The sequence below is a fragment of the Equus przewalskii genome, chromosome 14 (genome assembly GCF_037783145.1).
Source record: "Equus przewalskii isolate Varuska chromosome 14, EquPr2, whole genome shotgun sequence".
NCBI lineage: Eukaryota > Metazoa > Chordata > Mammalia > Perissodactyla > Equidae > Equus > Equus przewalskii.
In genome coordinates, this window is record NC_091844.1 from 3,585,195 (window position 1) to 3,607,018 (window position 21,824).

Consider the following 21,824-nt stretch of genomic DNA (forward strand, 5'->3'; position numbering starts at 1 on the left):
ACAAAAACACATGAACAGGAAAAAAGCATACAAGGGTATGTAACTTAACTTTTACTGTGGTTATAACCTAACACCCGAGGACTGTGTCACAGCCCCGTGTGAGAGTCTCTGCAGGCTTCCCAGGTGGAGTAAGATCAAACGCCTCCACTTTGTGCCCTGACGATATGGCTCCTGCCTCCCTTTCCAGGAAGAAAGTTCTGCTATGTGTTAGGCCCTGGATGAACCTTAAAAAATGTACGCTACTTGAAAACATACGCAAAGGCCACAGGTTCTGTGATTCCATTTGAATGAAATGTCCAGAATAACAAATCCACAGGGAGAGAAAGAAACAGATGAGCTGTTTCCGTGGACTTGGGTTAGGGCAAAGCAGAGAGCGAATGAGTATAGGTTTCTTTGGGGGTGTTGAAAATGCTCTGGAAAATTAGATAGTCGTGACAGCCACACAAACTTATCATTGTCCTAAAAGTCACTGAATTGTATACTTTAAAATACTTAAAATGGTGTATTTTACATTAAGTAGATTTTCCTTAGTAAAAATTTAAATTTTAGGATAATTCATGCAGCTATTAGGGGTAAGGCATGTGGTTGTCTAGAGAGTAAACATCTGATTAGGGTCTAGTAGCAAGTACGCCAATCACACAAGCAACAGTCTGAGATCCAGCCCATAGTCACGGTCTCCACCTTGAAAAGACCAGCCAAGAAAATAGCTCAGTGGTCTTGGGGGCCCTGGGAATCTGTAAAGAGATCGCGGTGATACCCGACAATATTCTCACCTCTTGGACCCTCTGGTGTAGGTAGGTTTGAACTTGTCAGTTGTTGATGTACATGCAGGTGGTAGACCATGGGTGGGCCCCGACCCCTCCTTCCTTGGCCAGTATAGATAGTCTGAGGCCAGGTGGTTTCCTGAAACCATTTGGCAGAGACTTAGGCGACTGTCCCACAAGGAGTAGAATAGAGTCTCATGGAGCTGCTGTCCGTGTTGGGTTATGTTTCTCCCACACTTCTAGGTGGCCTCAATTACCTGATTTTCTGTGGCTAGGGCCACTCCTCTATGCCAGTCCAGTCATCCTAGTAGAACAGACATCTCTTTGGGTCGGTGGTAGCCTTTCAGGCAGGAAACTCAGGGACTTGTGGCCTGTGGGGTACACCTCTGGGGCAGGTCCGTGGAGACAATGATGTACTGCAGAGCATCTCCTGGGGAAAGCTGGTCAGAGGATGTGGAGGAGAGCGGGGTACCAGGGAGCGCTGTGTGATGACCCGAAAGTGGACGTTCCCACTGTAAAATATTTCACAGGGCTCTTGGTGGTCAAACCAGTGATTGGTGCCCATCCACTGGCTCCCTGTGCTCTACTATTCCAGGTGATACAATCAAATGGCGTATGTGTCAAGAGCTGCTTGTGCGCGGGCACAGAATCACCAAGGTGGCCTCAAAGGCGCCCCCAAAATGACTCCTCAAAAAACAGCTGGGGCAGAAAATGTGTGGAGCATTTTGAAGGGAAGCTTGGGGCAAAGATGCTGTTCGATGGAGCTGGCTGGATCATTCTCTCATCAGGGCAGGCACTTCCGCTGGGGTACCGGTGATTGGAGGCCGTGTGACAGGCCCAGCAGTTTCTGAGTCCCGATGCTGGGCAGCCCGCTCAGCCCACTGGACAGAGGAGATGGTGCTTACGAAGCCTCTTGCTGGCCTTGTGGAAAGCAGGGCAGTGTGGTGGGAGAAGTCGTGATAGTGTCACAGGGAGTCATGGCGGGGATTGCGGTGTGGAAGGGGGAGAACGGGAGGCAGGTGCAGTGGATGTGTGACCAACAATGGTCAGGAAGGGAAAACCGGGTGTACCCGGGGACAGCAGGGGTCAGCAGAGTCATGTGTCAGAACCAGACAGCAGGCCCCAAGAGGAGCCTCTTATGCTAAGCCCCAGCGTAAGCGGAACTGAGTCTTATAACTCATTAGATTTTCGACTCTCTCGGAAACAGAATCTTAAACCAGTGGATCAGGAATTGTCCGATCAGCCCTAGGTAGGTATTCCACGTCATAGACTGCTGCTGTCCCCTGAGGAAAGTAACCTTGCAATAACCGAGCGATCTTCCCGCCTGCTGTGACTTTCTTTTCTCTCCCTTTTGCCTTTCAAAGTCTTTCATTCTGTACAGCTCCTTGGAGCTCCTTTCTATCTGCTAGATTGGATGCCTCCGGATGCAGGAATTGGTGAATAAAGCAATGAAGTTCTTTAGACTTACGCAGTTGTATTTTCTTTCTTAACCTCTTGGTGGCAGCAGCGGGATTGGAAAGAGACTCCTCATGGCTTCGGGGACGAGAAACACAAGCATTGGTACCCATGAAGCCTTTGAATTCTTCCATCTTTGCTGTCTCTGAGGGCTGTGGGTAAGTGTCTCGTGCATCTCAGCTCCACTCTCCCTGCATTGAGCTCCTGATCTAAGTGACTTTCCAGGCGCAGGTTAACGGGCCAGTCTAGTTTGGCAGGATGCTCTAGCAGAGCATCTGTCTCAGCCCTGGGTTCGTCCACAGTGCCAGTCAGAGTCTTAGCAGGCAGCTGGAGCTGGCATATGGTTCCCTGAGACACTGAGTCTCCAGCCCTTGGTTAGTCCACAGTCCCAAATTTGGTGGGGTCCGCTGATTCTGCCCGCAGTCCCGACTGTTAGGGTCTGCTTGGTTCCATGCGTAGTTCTGGCCAGGGGAGAGGGTGGCACAGACGTGTGCTACATCCACACCCAGTACTTGAAAACTTCCCACATGCATTTGACACATTCTCTCCCTTGACTCGAGGCCGATGTCGATGAGTTCTGAGGAAATGCTGAAGGCACAGTGTGGAGGAATTCTGGGACCCTGCGTGACTACTTGGAAGAGTGCTGTCCCCTCCACCTGAACAACCACCCGGCACTACCAGAAATGAGAGGCGTCCTGTGATCGTGGATTGGAAGCCTCCTTGTTGTTTTAAGATGTCAGCTTCCTCCAAAGACATGAGCCAATTAAATGCAGTCCTTATCAAAATCCCAATGACATTTTGTGCTGAAAGACACCCATCCTAAAATTCGTATGGAATCTCAAGTATGCCCAGATGTCTAAAATAGTCTTGAAAGGAAGTACTAAGTTGGAGGACTCTCTTTTTACTGATGTAAAACTTGCTACAAACCTACAATATCAAAACAGCATTGTAATGGCATAAAGACAGATACATGGAGCATCGGAACAGAACAGAGAGCCCGAGAAATAAGGTGGCCAAGTTGTTCAACGGGGAAAAGACAGTCTTTTCAACCAGTGGTTCCTGAAAAAGTGGATATCTTCATGCAAAAAATAGACTCGGATTCTGACCTCACACCACATATAAAACTTAATTCTCAATCAATCATCTTAGGAAAACATGGGACAAAACGTTTCACAATAGGACTTGGCAATGATTTCATAGATATGACACTCAAGGCATGGGCAATAAAAAACAGAGTACACACACCAAAATTCATGAATATTAAAAACCTTTCTGCCTCTGAAGACAATATCAACAGAGTGAAAACACAACCCATGCAGCCTGGGAGACCATATTTGCAAATGATCTATCAGACAAGGGCTGAATATCCAGAATAGACATAGAACTTCTAAACTCAGCAACAACAAAACAAACGACCCAAATCAAAAATGAGCAAAGTACTTGAATAGACTTTTCCTCCAAGAAGATACGCAAATGGTCAACAAGCATATAAAAAGATGCTTAATGTGACTAATCACTGGGGAAATGTAAGTCAAAATCTCAATGAGATACCACCTCACATCCATGTGACGGCACTCCAAAAAATAGACAGTGAAGAAAGGCATGCTGGCAAAGAGGTGGAATATGGACCCATGTCCACTGTGGCTGGAATGTAAAATGGTATAGTTGCTGTGGAAATCAGCATGGCCTTTCATTAAAACAATTAAAAATAGAATCACTAAATGACCCAACAATTCTACTTAGGATATATACACAGCAGAGCTGAAAACTTGGTCTCAAAGACATATTTGAACACCCATGTTCATGGCATCATTGTTCATGATCGCTGAAACGTGGAACAAGCCAAGGATCCATCCAGGGATGAATGGAGAAGCAACATGGGCATATATATATACAATTGCGTGTTATTCATCCTTAAAAACTAAGGATATTCTGAGATATAGAACAACATTGGATGAACCTTCAAAATATGCTAAATGAAATCAACCAGTCCCAAAAACACTGGCCTTGTGTGACTCCACTTATATGGCATTCCTGAAATGGTCAGATTCAGAGAACGGACAGCGGATGCTGTTGGCCAGGGGTGGGAGCAGGGGAAGGGGAGTGACCGATGAGTGGGGCCAGAGCTTCAGTTCTGTGGGGTGACAAGAGTTCTGAAGATGGACTGTGGTGATGGCTGCACCACCATACGACTGTGGCCAACACACTGAAGATGCGTGTAAGGAACTTAATGTGCTTAATGACGTGTACACCGAAAAATGGGCAAGATGGTAAGTTTCACATTATGTGCGTTTTAAGCCAATAAAAATATATTTTCTGTTAAAAGTGCAAATACAAAGAAATGAGCAGAGGATGATTTAGTGTTTCCATTCGTGCTCTTCCATTCTGACCCTGGTGTTTGTCTCAGCCCTTGTACCTGAGGCAACTTTGATCAGACAAATGTTTTCATTCTGGGCCTAAGAGAACCTTGAAAGCAGAATTAGACAAAACTCTTCCAAATTTTTGTGACCATGTATTTTTCAGAGAAAACATAGTAAGACATTTTTCATATTAAATTTAAGTTTGTTTTATATCAGTTTCAGGTCTACATCAGAATGATTCGAGATGTGTGTATATTGTGAAATGATCACTATAAGAAGTCTGGTTGACATCTATCATCAAGAGTTACAAATGTGTTTCTTGTGATGAGAACTTCTAAGATTTACGCTATTAGCAACTTTCAAAATGCAATATAGTATTATTAATTCCTTGACTCCTATAAAATAAGCACCATAAAACAATTCCAGTGCATCCATTTTACTATTAATTCACTAAATTAATATTTATCAGATCCATTAAATTATTATGGTTCATAGACTGAATTGTATTTGTCATCCACATCATAATGTACTGACTACAGGTTCTGACATTTTAAGTTTTGTTTAGGTGTTCTTATTTCCAGCAAGTTAACTTTCCTGAATCTTATCAGTCATATCAAAATATATTCAGATGTATTTCTTCTTCCATCAATATTTAGTCACTGATAAAGTTGACCGTGTGCCATTTCAACCATTATCAGTTTTGTGTGCTGGTAATCTACCAGTAGAAGACACCGTGTAGGTTCTAAGTCTCCTTGGAGGATAAACAGTGGGGGGAGGTCAAAGCATGGTACTTGTTTCATTTGCAGAGGGTCCATTTTGACTTTGCTCTTAACGAAACGTGTTCTTTGTCCATTTGGGAATCTGAGGCCCAGAAAGTTGGAGGGACTGACCCAGACCTCAGGAGGGGGTCAGAATCCAGAGGATCAGGCAGGGCTCTGGCTTCCTTGGCCAAGGCTCCACCTCTTCCCTTCGGGTTTTCTTTGGAAACAGGGACCTCACGGTCCTAGGGGAGCCCTGCGGGGCTGTTCCATGTGGGGTCGTCTTCCTGTTCGCATCCAATCATGCACAGGCACACTCACACCGATTTCTCCTGTGTGGACCATGCAGGGACCCCAGGAAAGAGCAGACACCAGGGAAGTGACAAGAGGCCGAGGAGAAGGCAGTCGGGGGCAGCTCTGCCGTGAACAGTAGCATCATCCTCCTGGCTACATGCCCAGCAGGCCCGAGATGGACTGAAGAATCCCTCAGGTTTCTAGGTGTGTACCTGTTCCAAGGGCATTCCTGGCCCAGCCTGGAGGGCACAGGACTGGGGAGCTGGAGTCTACTCCTGTGGGCACCTGCTACTCTGATGAGCCGTTCTCCTCTTGTGTAGACATTGGGTAGAGGAGAGAAGACATTGGTGTCCTCCTGAGTAAAGTGGAGTGCATCCAGTGGGTGACTCCCTGGGTTCCGTATGATGCTCACGAAGTGTCTGTGGCCCTTGGTTCTCCATCGATGACGCCCTGTGCTCTGAGCACCCGGGAAAATGCGTTCCCACCTGCTGGAGATACTTAGGAACTGAGACAGGCTTGGGGGCTTGGGTGGATGAGAACTTGGGATAAGGAAGAACATGCCAGAGCAGTGTACACTGGTCCAGAGTCCAGGGACAAGACCAGTCCTTGTTGGAGTCCTGAGGTCCTCACTTGGCAGGAGAGGGGAATCATTGCCTTGGCTGAGGTTAGGATGCCTCCTGAGAGAAGAGGACACCCGAGTGGAGGGACAGAAAGATGGGGAGAGAGAGGCTCCTGAGGTTCCTCCCATGGCCTGGAAGCCTGCAGGTCCTGCTCCTTTACCCCTGGGACAGTGGGGAGCCTTTGCCTTGAGGACACCCAAAGAAACTTCCTTCCTGTTTGTTGGCTTCTGGCAGGGCTGCAGTGCTGGCGCTGGCCACCAGGAGGCAGGCAGCCTGCAGTGTCAGTGGTGCCCGCTGGGGTTGGGTTTTCATTGTTGTCACTTCTATTGGGATGTAATTGACACACAACACTGCCTAAGTTAACACTGCTGTGTGGTACATTTCAAAGTTGCTAAGAACAAAGAAGCTAAACTTCTCATCACAAGGAAACACTGATTTTTCTGTTTTCAGTGATGGATGTTAAGTGAACTGGTGGTGTTATTGTGCAGTCTGTGTGCATCGAGTCCCTGTGCTGACTTCTTAAACTTACACGGCGCCCACTCAGCTCTGCTTCAGCTGCTGGAGCAGCGAATAGCCGTGCAGAGGCCTTCCGGCTGTCCCCCGCCTCAGAGAGAACTCACTCCTCCTGGTACTAGCGCTCCTCTCCACAGTCTGACTTGGTGAAGAGCAGGAGAGGGAGCCTTCAGTTTCACAATTCTTCACTCAGCGACTGTGCACCGAGCACTCATCCTGTGCCAGGTGCTCAGGTGGGTCTGAGTGCAGGGCTGACAATAACTCAGTGGTCCCTGCCAGTCAAGAGCTCACACTCTGGAGGGGACAAGGACAAAAGCATGAAAGCAAAGACATGAGAGAGGAAAGGCCAGTGCTGAGGGGACATTCAGGGGCCTGTGAGGGAGGGCTGGGGGTCACCGGGTAGGGGTCTGAAAGGCCTCACTGGGGTGACATTTGCTGGGACCAGAATGACAAGAGGGAGCCAGCCCTGCACAAGTCTGGGAGCAGCGTGCAGGGAGAAGGCACCTCTGCTGCAGACACTCATGGGCAGAAGGGGGTTTGGCCAGAGGATGTGAGAAAGGTGGCCAGTGTGGCTGGATGGAGCCTGGGGGGCAGACAAGGAGGGGGCAGGGCCAGATCCTGGGGCCTGAAATCACGGTTCCAGTGCCTTGAATCTGAAAACGATAAATGCCTCATATCTCACGATTTTTGCGGTTGAGGCATCAGACATACATGAGCTTGGTTCCTCTGCTTCAAGATGCCTCAAGGCCGGGGCCGCAACCTCAGCTGATGCTCGACTGGCAGAGAATTTCATCCCAGGTTTCCTCAAAGGATTCAGGGTACAGTTTGGACTCAGAGGATGCGTTGCTTTCTGTCTGTTGGCCTGGGTGCTGCCTTGGTTCCCTCCCACGTGGGCCTCTGTATATGGCAGCTCAAAACATCTCTGCTTGATTCCCCAGCTCAGGGATAGGGAAGAGAGAGAGAACGGAAAGAGAGAGAAAAGAGAGAGGTGGAACTTAAGAGAGGAAATAAGAAGGAAGTGAGAGACTTTTTGTGTTTAAAATTTAGGCATGACATCCGTCCAGACTGGCTGTGTTCTATTGGTGACAGCCAGTCACTAAGCACTCAGTGGTCACACAGGAATCTGTGAGGGATGTGTGTACAAGGATGGGAGTATCTGGGAGCCATTGTGAAGGCTGCCCACCTCATAGTTCAACATGAGGCACTTGGGTCTCTTTCTAAATAGAAGAGGAAACAATGGAGAGGTTTGAATCCAGAGGATGACAGTGTCTGGATTTCATTCAGCAACCCTCTCCTTGTGCTGACATTGAAATGAGGCCAGAGAGGAGTTGCCTGTTGCAATATCGCATTGCTGACCCCAGGCCTGTTTTGAGGGGTGTTCATGCTACATCCCTTCTCGTAATTCTTCCATCTCTTTGTTTGTGCATTACTTGCACTTGACACGACCTCACAGGTGGTATGGATATTATCTCATATACACCTGATGATGTCCCTGGCAAGTATATTCTAGGCGGATTCCCCTTGTGCGGGTTTGGAGACTGGGGAGGCCCTGAGAGGCACCATGAGGTTTCCAGGACAGAGAACTGGTAAGATAAAGGAGGTCTGAATTCTGCTCTGCCTCCTCAAAGCTGGGACCCTCATGACATTGCCAGGGAGCTGTGGCTGGGGCTGTGGAAGCTCCTCATGTATAGTTAAGAAGATGACATGAGGGTGGTTTGGGTAGGTCTGATTACAGGAAGCAGCCCAGGTAATGGAATCTTGAAAACGTGACCTCACTTCCTTGGCGATAGACCCCAACAGACTTAGACCTCTGGTAACCAGGCAGTTACATTCTAGACACAGGCCCCTAGCCAGCTCATTTGACTGGACACACTTCAGACAACACGATGTTTGCTTGTTGTGGCCCAGTTTTCAGAGGCTCTAGGCTCAGGAAAGCCCAGAGTGTGAGACTGTTGTGTTGTTGTAGGAGTAGGCTTAACCCTCATCCTCGGAGCCACAGGCCATTTGGCAGGAGGTACCCAAAGGTAATGTGGGGCAGCCCAGAGCAGCCCAATGTATGGCAGGGCGCAAACTATGATCCCACCTGAGCAGCCCCATAGCCCTTGCCCCCTGTGTGAGTGTTTGTGTGTGAGTGTCAGTGTATGTGTGTGTGTGTGTGCGCGCATGGGCACTGTCAGGGAAGGCAGCAGGTGAGGAGTGGGTCCCTCCTGGGCAGGAGGAGAGTGTTATGTTCTGTCAGTCTGGTAAGTCTGTCATGCATACCCCAGGGCCTGGCTGGCAGCCTGAGCCGGTGGTACTGGGGATAAGACTCCCTCTGCCTTTGCGTTAATCCCGAGCCTTAGAAGTTTCATCTAGTTCCCTCCCTGGTCAGATGTCTGTGCAGATGTCCCTGTGTGCCTGAACTAGGGAATAGAATTTATCGTGGGGGTGTCCCCCTATTGCGATGTCCAGCAGGCTCCTGAAGCCTCCTGGCCCGCCTGCCGGGCACTGTCTTCCAGAACTCGACGCAGGAGATCTTTCGAAGAGTTATGTGAAGGGTTCGACTTATTCTTCCCTCTCTAGTCAAGGGGCAGGAGCAGACAGGCCACCAGCAGCATCCTGTGCCAGTCTGAGGTGAGAGCAGGAGCAGAAGGTCTTTACCCCCACCCCCCCAAGATGTTCAGGGTGGGCCTGAAACACTCACACAAATTCGAGCACACCCCCTGGGGCCCTCACAGGGCTTTCCCAACGGAGTGTCCTACGGCCTTGCTCCTGAAGGAGTCTGGGCCTCCTCTCCTCCCCAGCCAGCTGTGGGGTAAGGTGGAAAGACACTCTTCACATGTTTCTTGGAATCATAGAGGAAATGTTTAACGTTGTTATCACTTTTCACGAGGCCATGAGGACCTTAGCATTTTGCTCCCGTTCGGATTGATGTAGCTGCCCGACTGGGAAGCTGTGTAGCACTCAGGCCACTGTCCTTGCAGACATTCTCCAAGCCTCACAAATCATCACACTTGCTAGGCTGATTACACGCAAAGAGCATGGGCGTGGATTACAGGATTCTATACATTCCTCTGCACCTTGTCATCTCACAAAACACTTCAAATCACAGCAGTTTGTTATGTGCTGTAAAACTGGTGAGTCTTTGATATTCATACCCCAGGCTGGCAGCCTGAGCAGGTGGGTGCTGGGGATCAAGCTCCTCTGCCCTTGTGTTAATCCCCAACCTTAGAAGTTTCATCTAGTTCCCTCCCTGGTCAGATGTCTGTGCAGATGTCCCTGTGTGCCTGAACTAGGGAACAGAAATTCTCATGGGGTGTCCCCCTATTGCGATGTCCAGCAGGCTCCTGAAGACTCCTGGCCTGCCTGCCGGGCACTGTCTTTCCAGAACTCCACACAGGAGATCTTTGAAGAGTTATGTGAAGGGTTCGACTTCTCTCCCTCCCTAGTCAAGGGGCAGGACAGCAGGCCACCCAGCAGCCGGTTCCTGTGCAGTGAGAGCAGGAAAGCAGGGGTCTTGCCCACCCCCAAGATGTCAGGTGGGGCCCTGAACCTGGTGCAGAAACCTGAGCACACCCCTGGGGCCCTCACAGGTCTTTCCCAACGGAGTGTCCTACGGCCTTGCTCCTGAAGGAGTCTGGGCCTCCTCTCCTCCCCAGCCAGCTGTGGGGTAAGGTGGAAAGACACTCTTCACATGTTCTTGGAATAGTAAAGAGGAAATGTTTAACGTTGTTATCACTTTTCACGAGGCCATGAGGACCTTAGCATTTTGCTCCCGGTTGGATTGATGTAGCTGCCCGGCTGGGAAGCTGTGTAGCACTCAGGCCACTGTCCTTGCAGACATTCTCCAAGCCTCACAAATCATCACACGTGCTAGGCTTGTTTCATACACACAAAGAGGATGGGGGTGGATTACAGGATCCTATACATCCCTCTGCAACTTCGCATCTCACAAAACACATCAACTCATCATAGGCCACTCAGGTCAGGAGCTGAGGCCTTTTTGACTTCATCATAATTCCACATAGGAGGACATTTTCCTCAGTGACTCAGTCTTTCAATGCTGTTGGACCTGGACATGACCCAATTCTGTTGCCATTTGAGCAACACGCTGCAGGGCACATCTTAAATGTGTCCCAATAGACTCAGAGTTTTCTAGGTCTGCCATGACATAGAACCGCAGATTGGCGGAAGGTCCCTAATAGTCTCTTTGCTCATGTCTGTGGTGGGGATGTTTGTTGATGACTCCCTGGGATAATGCTCTTAAAACAGGCTCTTAATGCACAGAGGTGCGATTGTTCCTCAGGTCACAGAATGCCTTGAAGGTACTGAGTGTTTGTCATCCCCCTAAAAATCAAATTGTACTTGGAAGTCCAAAACCATTTCCCAGGTGGGCTAAGCACTTATACAACTTCCTGAGGTGCTGGGAGGTTCTGGTCTGAGCTCCAGACCCTGATGCTCCTGGTGGTTCATGGTGATGCCACTAACACTGTGTCCCACCTTGTCCACGTGGTATGCCAAGGAACCCACCCTGTCCGTGGCTGAGGCCCGCACGATGCTGACCCTCAAGGCAGGTGCAGTGCAGAAGGTGGTAGGCTCCCTGCAAGCATCCCTCCCACGGAAGATCCATCTCTGTCACCACCTTCCCGTGTGTGTACCAGGCCTTCTACTCCACCCCACAGGTCCTGGACCAGCTGCTCCAGAGGTGAGTGCCCACCCCTCCACAGCACAGCAGGCAGTCTCCCACCTAATAGACTTGTGCTTTGGGAACGTCCCCACACCTCTCTGAGCATCACCTTGCTCATCTGAATAGTGGGGTGGTAAAAGAATGAACCTCACAGGGTCACTGAAGGAAATCACGGGCGAAACCATGGCAGGCACTTGCCTGGTGCCGGACTCCACAGAAGGGGCTGCTGCTCATGCTGCGCATCCTCAGGCTTGTTGCTTCCGTCCCCAGTGAGGAGACTCTGCCTCTCCCCTCGCTGGCCTGTGGCCGTCCCGAGTGTGGAAAAGCCCATGGAAAGCAAACTGTTTTCCTATTGGCAAGACAATTTAGCGATTCCATCTAGCTGATCCTGGTCCTTGTCTTTGGTGCGGCCAGCGTAGTGCTCTCTGGGGGCAGCAGAGGAGACGCAGGCCCACTCAGAATTCTGGGAAGGCTCTGGATGGGGTTCATTCATTCAATACTATATGTTAAGCTCCTAGTACATTCATACCCTTTCCTACACACTAAGGATGTCCAAGGAAGGAAGCAGACACTATCCCGGGGGCTCAATTCTAGCCTGAGAGCTAGATGCTCACTTCTGGGCGTCATGAGTATTCGTGCCCACAGGACGTTAGATGTCACACCCTCTTGGCCTCCTCTAGATATGGACGCATCCTCTCATAGTCAGACCACGATGACAGACTTCAAGGACCGACTAAGACCATGAGTGGTGTTGGGTCCAGAGGAAGGGCCTCCTGTGTCCACAGAAGGGGCTAAGGAGACCATGGGGACTGTGGCTATGGATGGACTGGCAGACCCTGGATCTCACACCTCTTGGGGTTTCTGTGGGAGGACTGAGGTCTGCGGTCTTCCCTACAGGCGGAAATGAATCAAAGAGACCTGTTGATGGGGTGCCGGTCCCGCCATGGGAAGCAGAGGAGAGGCTGGGCTGAGTCGGCCACTGACAGACCCATCGCTTCCACAGTTCCCTCTCCCTCTCCCTGCCCTCTGCACATGCACCTCTCCCAACCACCACCACTGGGGCCCAGAACAGTAGGTGGTGAGCAGCCTGGTCACAAATCTGCCTCAAACCTCAGTCCTGATGCTCGAGTGTGGAGGATGGGGTAGGCTGTGTCCAGGCCCTTGGGAAAAGAGTGTCAGATGGAAGGCCAGACTCACACAGGCTCTCTGTTAGATTGGCTGATGACCAGGCCTTCCAGTGCAAGGACAGCCACCCAGGGATTGGAGTGCCTGGTCCATCCTCTGGGGCTCAGGCACAGAGAAGGTGCTGTGGGAACACAGCATGGAACAGCAGGCCAGGCCTGTGACTCTCTTCACACATGGCTCTCCCCAGTGCTCTCTCTCCTACCTGGGGCCCCTGGCATCAGGAACTCCCAGGATATGTGGCAGATGCTGCACCACTCCGGGATCAAGCTGATGTTGGCGTATGTACAGGACCTCTTGCCTGGCTCAGTCCTGAAGCACCAGGCCACCCCTTTTCTCATCCAGGTGGATCTTTTCCCAGGCCACTGAGTTGGAGACAGAGGGTAAGGGAGACCGTAGGCTTGGAAGACTACCCCAGTGGGTGGGTCATGACTGGGGATTCATTTAAAGACAGTGGGATCTTTCCTGTTTGGGGAAAGGCACATGGAAAGCAACTTATGTAGCTGACCATTTGTCTTTCTCCAGCTCCTGCCCCAGCTCCATCGCTTCTGCCAGCGGCAGAGGCAGAAGGACCTGCTAGGGGGCTGGACGGAAGTCCAGTTCTATTTCTGCCATCACTCCTAGCGCTGGAGCCATCAGCTGCTCCAGACCTGGAGCGAGTGCCATCAGCAGCCCCAGCCCAAGTGGCAGGTCCTGAACTGGACTCAACGGGACCTAGGGGTATGCTGGGATTGCCACCTCAGACTCCAGTAACAGAAGCAGAATCAGCTCCAATTCCAGAGGCTTCCCACCTAGGCGAGTTGACCAGGAAGGAGCAGCCCGATGGGAAGCCTCACCCCTCATGGCCTTCTCCCCGAGGGAGGTGGCGGAACAGCTGACGGTCATTGACGCGGTGAGCACCTGGGCTCTCAGGTCGGGGTGGGGCAGGCCATCCCTCTGCCATCAGCTGCCCCAGACTTGCTTTTGCCTTTGGGGACTCCTATGACCTGGGTCCAAATCCCAGCTCCACCACTCCCCAACCTTGGGATCTGGGCAACTCCCCAGCCTTCATGTTCCACCCTCAGGCTGTAGAGATGGGGACCAAGAGGACCCGCTGCACAGAGTGGCTGAGCACATTGAGTGAAGTAGAACACAGAGCAAGCCCGGTGGGGCCTGGCCTGAGAGGTGGGGGAGGAGAACGCACTGTGTGCAGCCAGGAACTCGGGCGGCCCAGCCATCTGCCCCGGAGGCTCAGCAGCCTCAGCACTTGTGATGCACCTGACGTGTACTTAACTAAAAGGGAGACAACCTGACAAAGCCGGTGGGTGTAGCTGGCACAGGGGATGGCAGCGGAATGGGGACTGGGACCAGCGGATGCTCAGGATGCAGGAAGATGCCCCCTTGGGAGGTGCCAAGTGGAGCAGCCCTCTGGAGCTTGCAGTTCGTGGGGCTGGGCTGGGTGCAAATGCTCCTGCCTTTTCCCCAACAGTCTCGAGTCCCTGGTCCTCCTGTGCTGGGTGCTCTCAGTGGAAGAACAATGAAAGCCAGGGGCTCCCACCAGGCTGAGAACACATGCTCAGCCTCCTGAGCCCCAGCTTAGACCAGTGACTCCTGCCTGGACACTGAGCTGGGCTGTGACAGGGCTGAGTGACTCTCCCCCTCTTCACCAGGCATTGTTCAAGAACGTCGTGCCCTCTGAGTATCTGAGCTCCACCTGGGGCAAAAGAACCCAGCCTGGACATGAGAACGTGGCACCCACCGTCCGGGCCACAGTGGTGCAGTTCAACAGAGTAGCAAATTGTGTCATGACGTCCTGCCTTGGGGACCCAAACATGACGGCCCAAGGGCAGGGCCAAGGTCCTGGAGCGGTGGATCGAGGTGGCCAGGGTATGCAGGGGAGCCCCTCTCCAGAGCCATGGAACTGCTCCTTCTCCTTGATCAGCTCTCAGGACTGAAGGCTGCACTCTAAGCCCCGGCACAGTCCCTAGGTCCTTCCTGCCAAGGGCCCGCTGACCTTGACTGGCATGTCCCAGTGGTGGGATGGTCACTTCCTCTCTGGCTCCTTCCTGTTTTGAGCAAAATTCCTCCTCCTGGAAGTGTTACTCTTTGGTCCACCTGTACCCTCCTTGGCACCCTGGGCATCTGTCCCACTCAGGAGGGGTGAGTGGAAGGGAGGAGGGACTGAAGCCAGAGCAGACAGGGCTCCTGCTCCCCTCCCAGCTCCTCCTCTCTCTCCTCAGGAGTGCCAAGCCTTGAGGAACTTTTCCTCCTTGTACGCCATCGTCTCGGCTCTGCAGAGCATGCCCATATACCGACTGAACAAGACCTGGGGGAAAGTGTCCAGGTGGGGAGGCCTCTCCACAGGAGGACCAGGGGGAGGAGGGAGCTCCCACGTGTCTGCCATTGCCCTCTCGTCGGCTGGGGCTTCCTGGGTGGCAGTAAGCCCTGGGCACAGGGCCTGGGTGGGTGTGCAGTGTCCCTGATCCTCACTGGCAACTTAGGCCACCAGTTCTGCTTCAGGACTCAAGTTTCTTAGATGTCACATAGTGGGTTGAACCAAAGTGGAGATTTTCAAGTGTTTGCCATACAGCCACAGAACTCTGTGCCCAGTGGAAACGCAAACTGGTCAAAATACAGCTGCTCCATAGAAAAGGGAGTGGCGGCCCCAGGTGACCAGCATGAGAGCCCTCTGCAGTCCCATGGTGACCTCAGTGCTCAGAGGACCCCCGCAAAAATCCTCATTCAGGCAGTTTGGATTTTCTAGATTCTCATAGAGAATGGAATTGCTCCTATGCCCCTGCGCCATTGTTCCTGAGCTTCTCCTTCCTCCTTTTCCCCTCTCAGGAAGAGCTGCCGAAAATTTAAAAAGCTCTGTGATGAGGACAACTCCCTGAGCTGGGAGCTGCCATCAAGGTAGAGTGGAGGCTGGAGTGTGGAGGGAGAGGCGGGGGGGGGGAAGGGGGACGTGCAGGATGTGGGCTGGGAAGCCCTGGTCATGGCAGGAAGTGGGGGTCTCTGGGCTGATCCAAGTGGGGATGCTGAGCTGGCTGGTTGAGCAGAGGCTGGCTTCCATTTTGGTCCACGCTCTCAGCACTTAGATTCTTCCAGGCTGTTGCGTGGATGGGGTGGGTGGGGGTATGTTTCTTCCCTGAACCAGCTCACTGTGTCAGGAAGCCAGGCCCCCACTGCTCCTTCTGTCTTCACCATTTCTCCATGAGGAGGGCACCCTGCCTGCCCTTCGGGATGGGCACTGCCAGGCATTCCCCCAGGCCAGGTGGTCAAATGGGCTGCCCAGCCTTGAGTCTGAATGACTGGAGCATGACAGATGTGTGTGCATGTTTGACTCCCCACTGGCCCTACCGCAGTCGCTGCTAGTCTGTCCCTGTCAGGAACCTCACCTGGGTCCTAGTCAGCAGTAACTGCTGCCCAGGTGGCTTTTGACAAGTGTCCAGGAAACTGGTGGTGCTCAGTGGATCTTTTCTGAGTGGACCTCGTAGTCTTCACATGAAAGAAAAACAAAGGGTCCTGTCAGCCCCACCCCACCCTTTCACGCCGGGTGGGGTGAGAGCCAGAACCATGCAGACCGTCACTGACGCTGAGTCCTCAGGAGACCCTGCAAGGTAGGTGGAGTTGTCACACATTCCAGATGAGGAGGCTAACTAAGGAGGACAGGCCTTAGGTCCAAGGTCATACAGCAAGAGTGTTGGAGCTGGGATTGTTCTAGAATCAGAGCATGCTGGAGGATGGAGTAGCATTGGTACCAGCTGACTTGATTCAGACGTCCAGGGCTGAGGTCAGAGGGGCTGAAGAGAAGTGGGGTGAGGGGAGGATGGCCTCCTTGACCCTGTCCCTGATCCTGGCAGAAGCAGCCGTCCAAGTTTTCCACCCTGCTGAGGACCCTGCCAGAGAGGCCAGAAGAGGCAGCAGCAGAAGGTGAGTGCGCCTGTAGGGGAGGGGCTCCAAGGTCAGAGGAGGGGTCTCTGCCCTCCCAGCTGGGGGCTCCAATTCAGAGGGGTCGTTCCTCCTGCAGCCCTCCTCCTGTTGCCACAGAGCCTGACACCCGCCCTTAGAAGTGACCAGAGGAGGGCCTGGGGAGCTGCAGCCAGGATGGGTCGGGAGAGTGGAGGGGCCCAGGATCAAAGGCCCTGTGACCAGCCAAAAGCAGGCCCTGGGAGGTGACAGGAGGAGTCTGGTGTTCTTGGAGGGTGAGGGGTGGGGATTGAGGGCCGGCTAGGAAGGGTTTGAGGCTACTCCATGTGGGGACCCTGGGCTGGGCCAGGAGGCCGAGGAGGAGGAGTTTTCAGGGGAGGGTCATGGGGACACCTGAGACCAGGGCTCATGCCATCTAATCCCAATGGCACAGGGCATCGTCCCCTTCCTGGGCAGCATGCTAACTGACCTGATCATGCTGGACACTGCCATGGAGGATTACGGAAATGTGAGTGAGGCTGGGGGCCGGAAGGGGGTGACCAGGTTGGGACTTGGGAAGACACCGTCCCCAAGTACCAAGACCTGAGTGGTCAGAATGTGGTAACCTTCTGTCATGACAGCCTCCCTGGCCTCCCTGTGTTCTGAGATAGTGCCCCTCTTAGCAATGAGGGAACGAAGGCTCCACGTGGAGCCCGTCCCGGGTCCCCAGGCTGGCGAAGCAGCAGAGCTGCCTGCCTGCAGAGCTGCAGGGGTTTTGTTGGAAGCGAGAGAGAACTCGGCCTCCAAGTCAGGCAGCACACTGAGGGAGCTGTCCCTTCCTGCCTGAGGACTCAGGCCTCCTGTTCCGTCATCAGAGGGTTGGGCTACAAGGTCCCTGAGTGTCAGCCCCCATGTCCTCCCTTCACTGGAGCCCCAAGCCTGGCCTGTGTCCAAGTCCTGTTTTGGGTCATGCCCAGCCCCCTCCTGGACCTGGAGCAGGGCACCATGAGAAGAGGTGCACACGGGGGCTGGTCATAGGTCAGGGGGCTCGTTCAGATGGACTTTTGCTGTCTACCTTCCAGGGCGATGGGATTTAGACCACGAGAAAAAGAAAAAGGTGAGCAGCTGTGGCCTTCCATGTCAGGGAGGAGAGGGGAGTGGAAACCAGAGACACCCCTAGGCAGAACTCTCCTGGGCTCCACCCCCTGCATCTTACATTTATGGAAAGAGTTGGATGACGGAGAATTAGGAGACCCATCCAGTGGGGGCGGGGTGGGGGCAGTGGTGGGCATCAAGCGAAAAGTTCCTGCAGGAGGGGCTTATACCCATCTCTGAGTACAGGTAGGACCTGCATGGAATTGGAGGGAAGGAGGGTCCCATGTGAGCAAGGACCCAGGACCAGCCCCTGCCCCACTCCTCACCCCCTGAAGACTCTGCAGCGTCCCCAGCAGGCTCTGTCTGCATCCTCTCCTCCCTGTGGTCCCAGGAACACAAAGTGATGATGGAGATTGTGCAGCTCCAGGAGGCTGCAGAGATTACAACCTAGAGCCCCAGGAGCGATTCAGGGCCTGGTTCTGGGACATGGAGCAGCTCAGTGAGGAAGAGAGGTGAGGCTGGCCAGGAGATGGGGAGGGCCAAGTGAGCCTCCCTGCTGGCCAGTCCAGAGAGCCTGCGTCCATGGCTCCCTTGTCAGCCCTGTTGGGGTGCTGGGCAGATGCCAGGAGGGACACCTGAGCTGTGGAGTGTGGGGGGCTCACAGGTGCCACTCTGTCCCTGTAGCTTCAGCCTGTCCTGCCAGCTGGAGCCCCGATCCTAGTTGGCCAGCAAATCTCTCCAGGCCCAGAGAACATGGCCATCATGAAGCTGAGGAGGGAGTGAGTGTCCCGTGGTCGTATAACCTCTTCCTTAGCAGCGGGGACCCAGCTGGGGCACTCGGCGGGTGCACGGGCCCCACCGCCTGCCACCCCTTCCCCGAGGCCAATTTCCATCTCTGTAGGGGTGAGAATCACTGCTTGTAAATAGTTCATGCCAGATTTGCACACTGTTGTATTAAAGTCCTGTTTCTCTTACAGCCTGGGAGTGGTGGTTCTTTCACATTCTGTGTCATTTTAAACGCTGTCCAGACTCTCAGATTCCTCACTCAATTAAGCATTGCAGTCATCCGATTATTGTGTGTGGGAGAGAGGGGAAGGTGCAGCCCCTCCCTGGCTGCTGAAGGAGACCCCAAGGGCCCCTCCTCAGAGGACAGGTCCATGGCAGCATCGTGAAGCTGGGCCAGGAGCAGAGACAGCCCCTCAGACCCCTGAGATGGGAGGTCGAGGTGTTTTCTCAGGCCGAGCATCCACCATGGAAATGTGGGGGTCCCTAAAGCCACCACTTGCCAGGCCCACTCTGTGCCCCAGGAGAGGGGCTGCCCGTCCACACTCCGGAGGGAGAGGAAACATTTCCTGTGTCTCTTGTGGAGGTCTCTCTGGACCCCATGTTGGGAACTTGTAGTTTCCTAGTTCAGCCTCTGGAAAGGCATCAGCTCTAAGTGGGGAAAACACATAGAGATCAAACCGTGCGTGTGGACAGGACAAGGCCAGGGGAAGGTCATTTGTGCAGGGACTTCGGGCAGCCGCTCCCTCCTCAGTGTCCCCCTGGGGCCCGTGCTCACCCTTTCCCTGGACGGGACTCCTGCTGGGACCATGTCCCTGGCTCCAGAGTCCTCTCCCTGCTTGCCTCCTCTCCAGGGGAAGATTTGTGGTGCAGCCCGCCAGGTTCCAGCTGGGCCCCATTCCCGACACTCTGCTGCTCCCTGTGACACCGGACCCCCAGCCCCTGCGCTTCCTTCTTCACTCTTGTCAAGTCAGAAGTCCCCTCAAGGCCCCACCATCCCTCAGGTGCCTCAAGGCCACTCCTCCCTGGCTGGGCCTGATGGATCCTGGTGAGCTGTGATTTGCAGGCTAACAGGCCATAATCCTGGCTAGTGAGTGCACTTACACTCTCCTTGCTGTCCAGAGTGACTTCTGGGCCACATGGTTCTGAGGTCCATGGTCTCACACAAGCGCCCGTTTACACACTCAGCTGTGTTGTTTCCAGCTCATCCTAAGCAGCATCTGGCCCCGCCCCTACGGCGTGCAGCACCTGGACGGCTGTGCTTTTTCCCACAGTTGAGCTGTGACTATGTCCCGGAGGTGTGAGCCTTTCCTGTTGGGAGCATTGAAAGCTGAGACATGAGAGGAGCGTGGGTGGGGGTGCAGCGGGGATGCCCCCAACGTGATGACCTCTGGACATGCGTGGACACATGAAGATGGCTTACCAGTTAAAATACTGAAATGCTTCCCACCTGGGCGTAAACAGACAGCGCCCTGAATTTAGCCAAGAACCCACGCGCTGACCAGGAGCTAAAGGGTTAACCACTAGTTAAAATTGGAAAGCCCAGGGCAGCTGTTGCTGTCTGATGATGTTTGTATCCTCTCAGAGCTCATATGAGAGGGAAATGGCCCAAGAGTTCTGATTTAAACCTAAGAGCTGAAATTGAGCTAAATGCATCTAATAGAGGGTGCCTCCTGGGGGCCTCCAGGGCCTCTGCTCTTACACAGCTTTTTTTGATGGAAATAACTTCCATGGGAGAGAAGCCTGAAGAAATATTGAAATTCACAGTCCACTCTGTTACACAGCCCTTTGCTCTCCATCCACGTGACTTCATCCCTATCCAAGCTGCTCCTCAGCCTCCCCCTTCCTTTGCTACACATGCGTAGGGCAAAACTCAAGGACCTCAAAGGGGGAGGGGAAGCTGTGACTCCCTCATCCCACATGAAGGAACTTTATACTGTGATGGAAAGTGAAAGAAATTACTGAAGTGACATCAGTAGCTATCAATAATCAAACTAGGAGAGAGTGTTCTGAGGGATTAAGAGGTGACAGCTGCCTCCCAACCACCCAACTTTAAGTACTGGTTCTGTCACTTACTTGAGTCTGAACTTGGGCAGAGCCTTCTCTAAGCCTCAGCTTCTTCCCGTAAAATGGAGATAATAAAAATAGCCACCTCATGCATTATCAGAAAGGATTAAACTGAATAATCTAGGGAAAATGCTGGTCTATACTAAGTATTCAATAAGCAGTTGTTGGTATTCTAGAAAGAAGACAAATGTCCCAGTCTTTGTCAACACACTCAGGAAACCCTGTCCAGGATCTTGGGAAAGAAGAATGGCTGCACTGACCCCATGTTTACCAGAAAAGCAGATTAGAGGTCACCATGCTCTCAAGCCATTTCCTAGACTGAATTAGAGCCAATGTCTTAGGAGAGAAGGCAATAGAAATAACCCAAGAGCAAATATACAGACGGTGGCTTAGAACACACTGAGTGTTGTCACACATATTCTTGTATCTAATCTTTAAACTCCTGGAAGATAGATAAGACAGATGCTTTATTTCCACCATCTAAATGGAGAATTGAAGTTTGGGGAGGGGACACGATTTGCTGAAATTCGCACAGCACGCCAGCCATTTTAAACCCAGGCCTCACTAGTCCAGGACTGGATCCATCCCCTGCACGTGGGGGGCGGACACCGACAGACGGTGGACCCTCGTTAAGCAGAAAGGATTTTAAATGAGGGTGTAAATGAAAATCCTAGAAGAACGGGGTTTTAAGTGAAGCAAGGAGGAAGCAGCATGTCAAGACCGCTCTCTGAGGTTTGGGAGCTTCCCAGGCTCGGGAGCTCGTGGAGGGAACCCAGCAAAAGGAGAGTGTGGAGGCCAAACACGGAGGAAGGCTGCTAGCTCTCCAAAGGGGAGGGTAATGGCGGCATTTGCCGAAGGGCCCTGTCTGTGCCTTCGCCACTGTGCTAAAACTTCTAGATACGACCTCGTTTAATCCTCCCGACCCTGTGAAAGTGCAATGCTGTTATTCCCCCTTTCCAGGTGAGGAGCCTCAGGTCAAGGTCACAGATAGTGTTTGGTGGGATCAGGATCACTAGGTTGGCCTGACATCAGAGCTCCTGTGAGTCCCACTCAGGCTTACGTAGTCCCTGAGGCTTACAGAGAAGGCAAGATGAACCCCGTCTCTCACTGACTAATACCAGAAGCACACAATAAGCCACAGGGCAATATAAAAAATTAATAAACTAAGCTGTATAAAATACTATTAATCCACATAAAATGAAACTAAGCTGCATAACTATGGCTAAATTTTAAAATCACAGCATGATGTTACCCCACCAAAGGAGAAGCAGAATATCCAGTACGCAGAGATGGAACAGAAAGGCTGAACTTGGACAGGGAGTAAAACAGCAATGGCTCAAACAGGTCAGCTGGAATATACTTCTCGTGTATCGGCAGGA

At 52.5% G+C, this 21,824-nt stretch overlaps 1 protein-coding gene and 2 long non-coding RNA genes across 3 annotated transcripts; all 3 read left to right on the forward strand.

The window, feature by feature from the left end:
• Positions 1–3,370: 3,370 nt before the first annotated feature.
• Positions 3,371–7,889, forward strand: LOC103545740 (uncharacterized). Its single transcript, XR_011526274.1, has 3 exons — positions 3,371–4,489; positions 5,687–5,835; positions 6,702–7,889. It is a non-coding gene; the product is annotated as an uncharacterized lncRNA (long non-coding RNA).
• Positions 7,890–13,216: 5,327 nt separating this feature from the next.
• Positions 13,217–15,540, forward strand: LOC139075613 (ral-GDS-related protein-like). Its single transcript, XM_070573292.1, has 4 exons — positions 13,217–13,504; positions 14,262–14,478; positions 14,832–14,935; positions 15,436–15,540. Exons 1-4 carry the CDS (start codon positions 13,454–13,456, stop codon positions 15,454–15,456), a joined length of 393 nt encoding a protein of 130 aa, XP_070429393.1. The 5' UTR covers positions 13,217–13,453; the 3' UTR covers positions 15,457–15,540.
• A 2,063-nt stretch (positions 15,541–17,603) lies between these two features.
• LOC103544062 (uncharacterized) lies at positions 17,604–18,569 on the forward strand. The gene is made up of 2 exons (XR_543070.2): positions 17,604–18,107; positions 18,280–18,569. It is a non-coding gene; the product is annotated as an uncharacterized lncRNA (long non-coding RNA).
• The last annotated feature ends 3,255 nt before the right edge of the window (positions 18,570–21,824 follow it).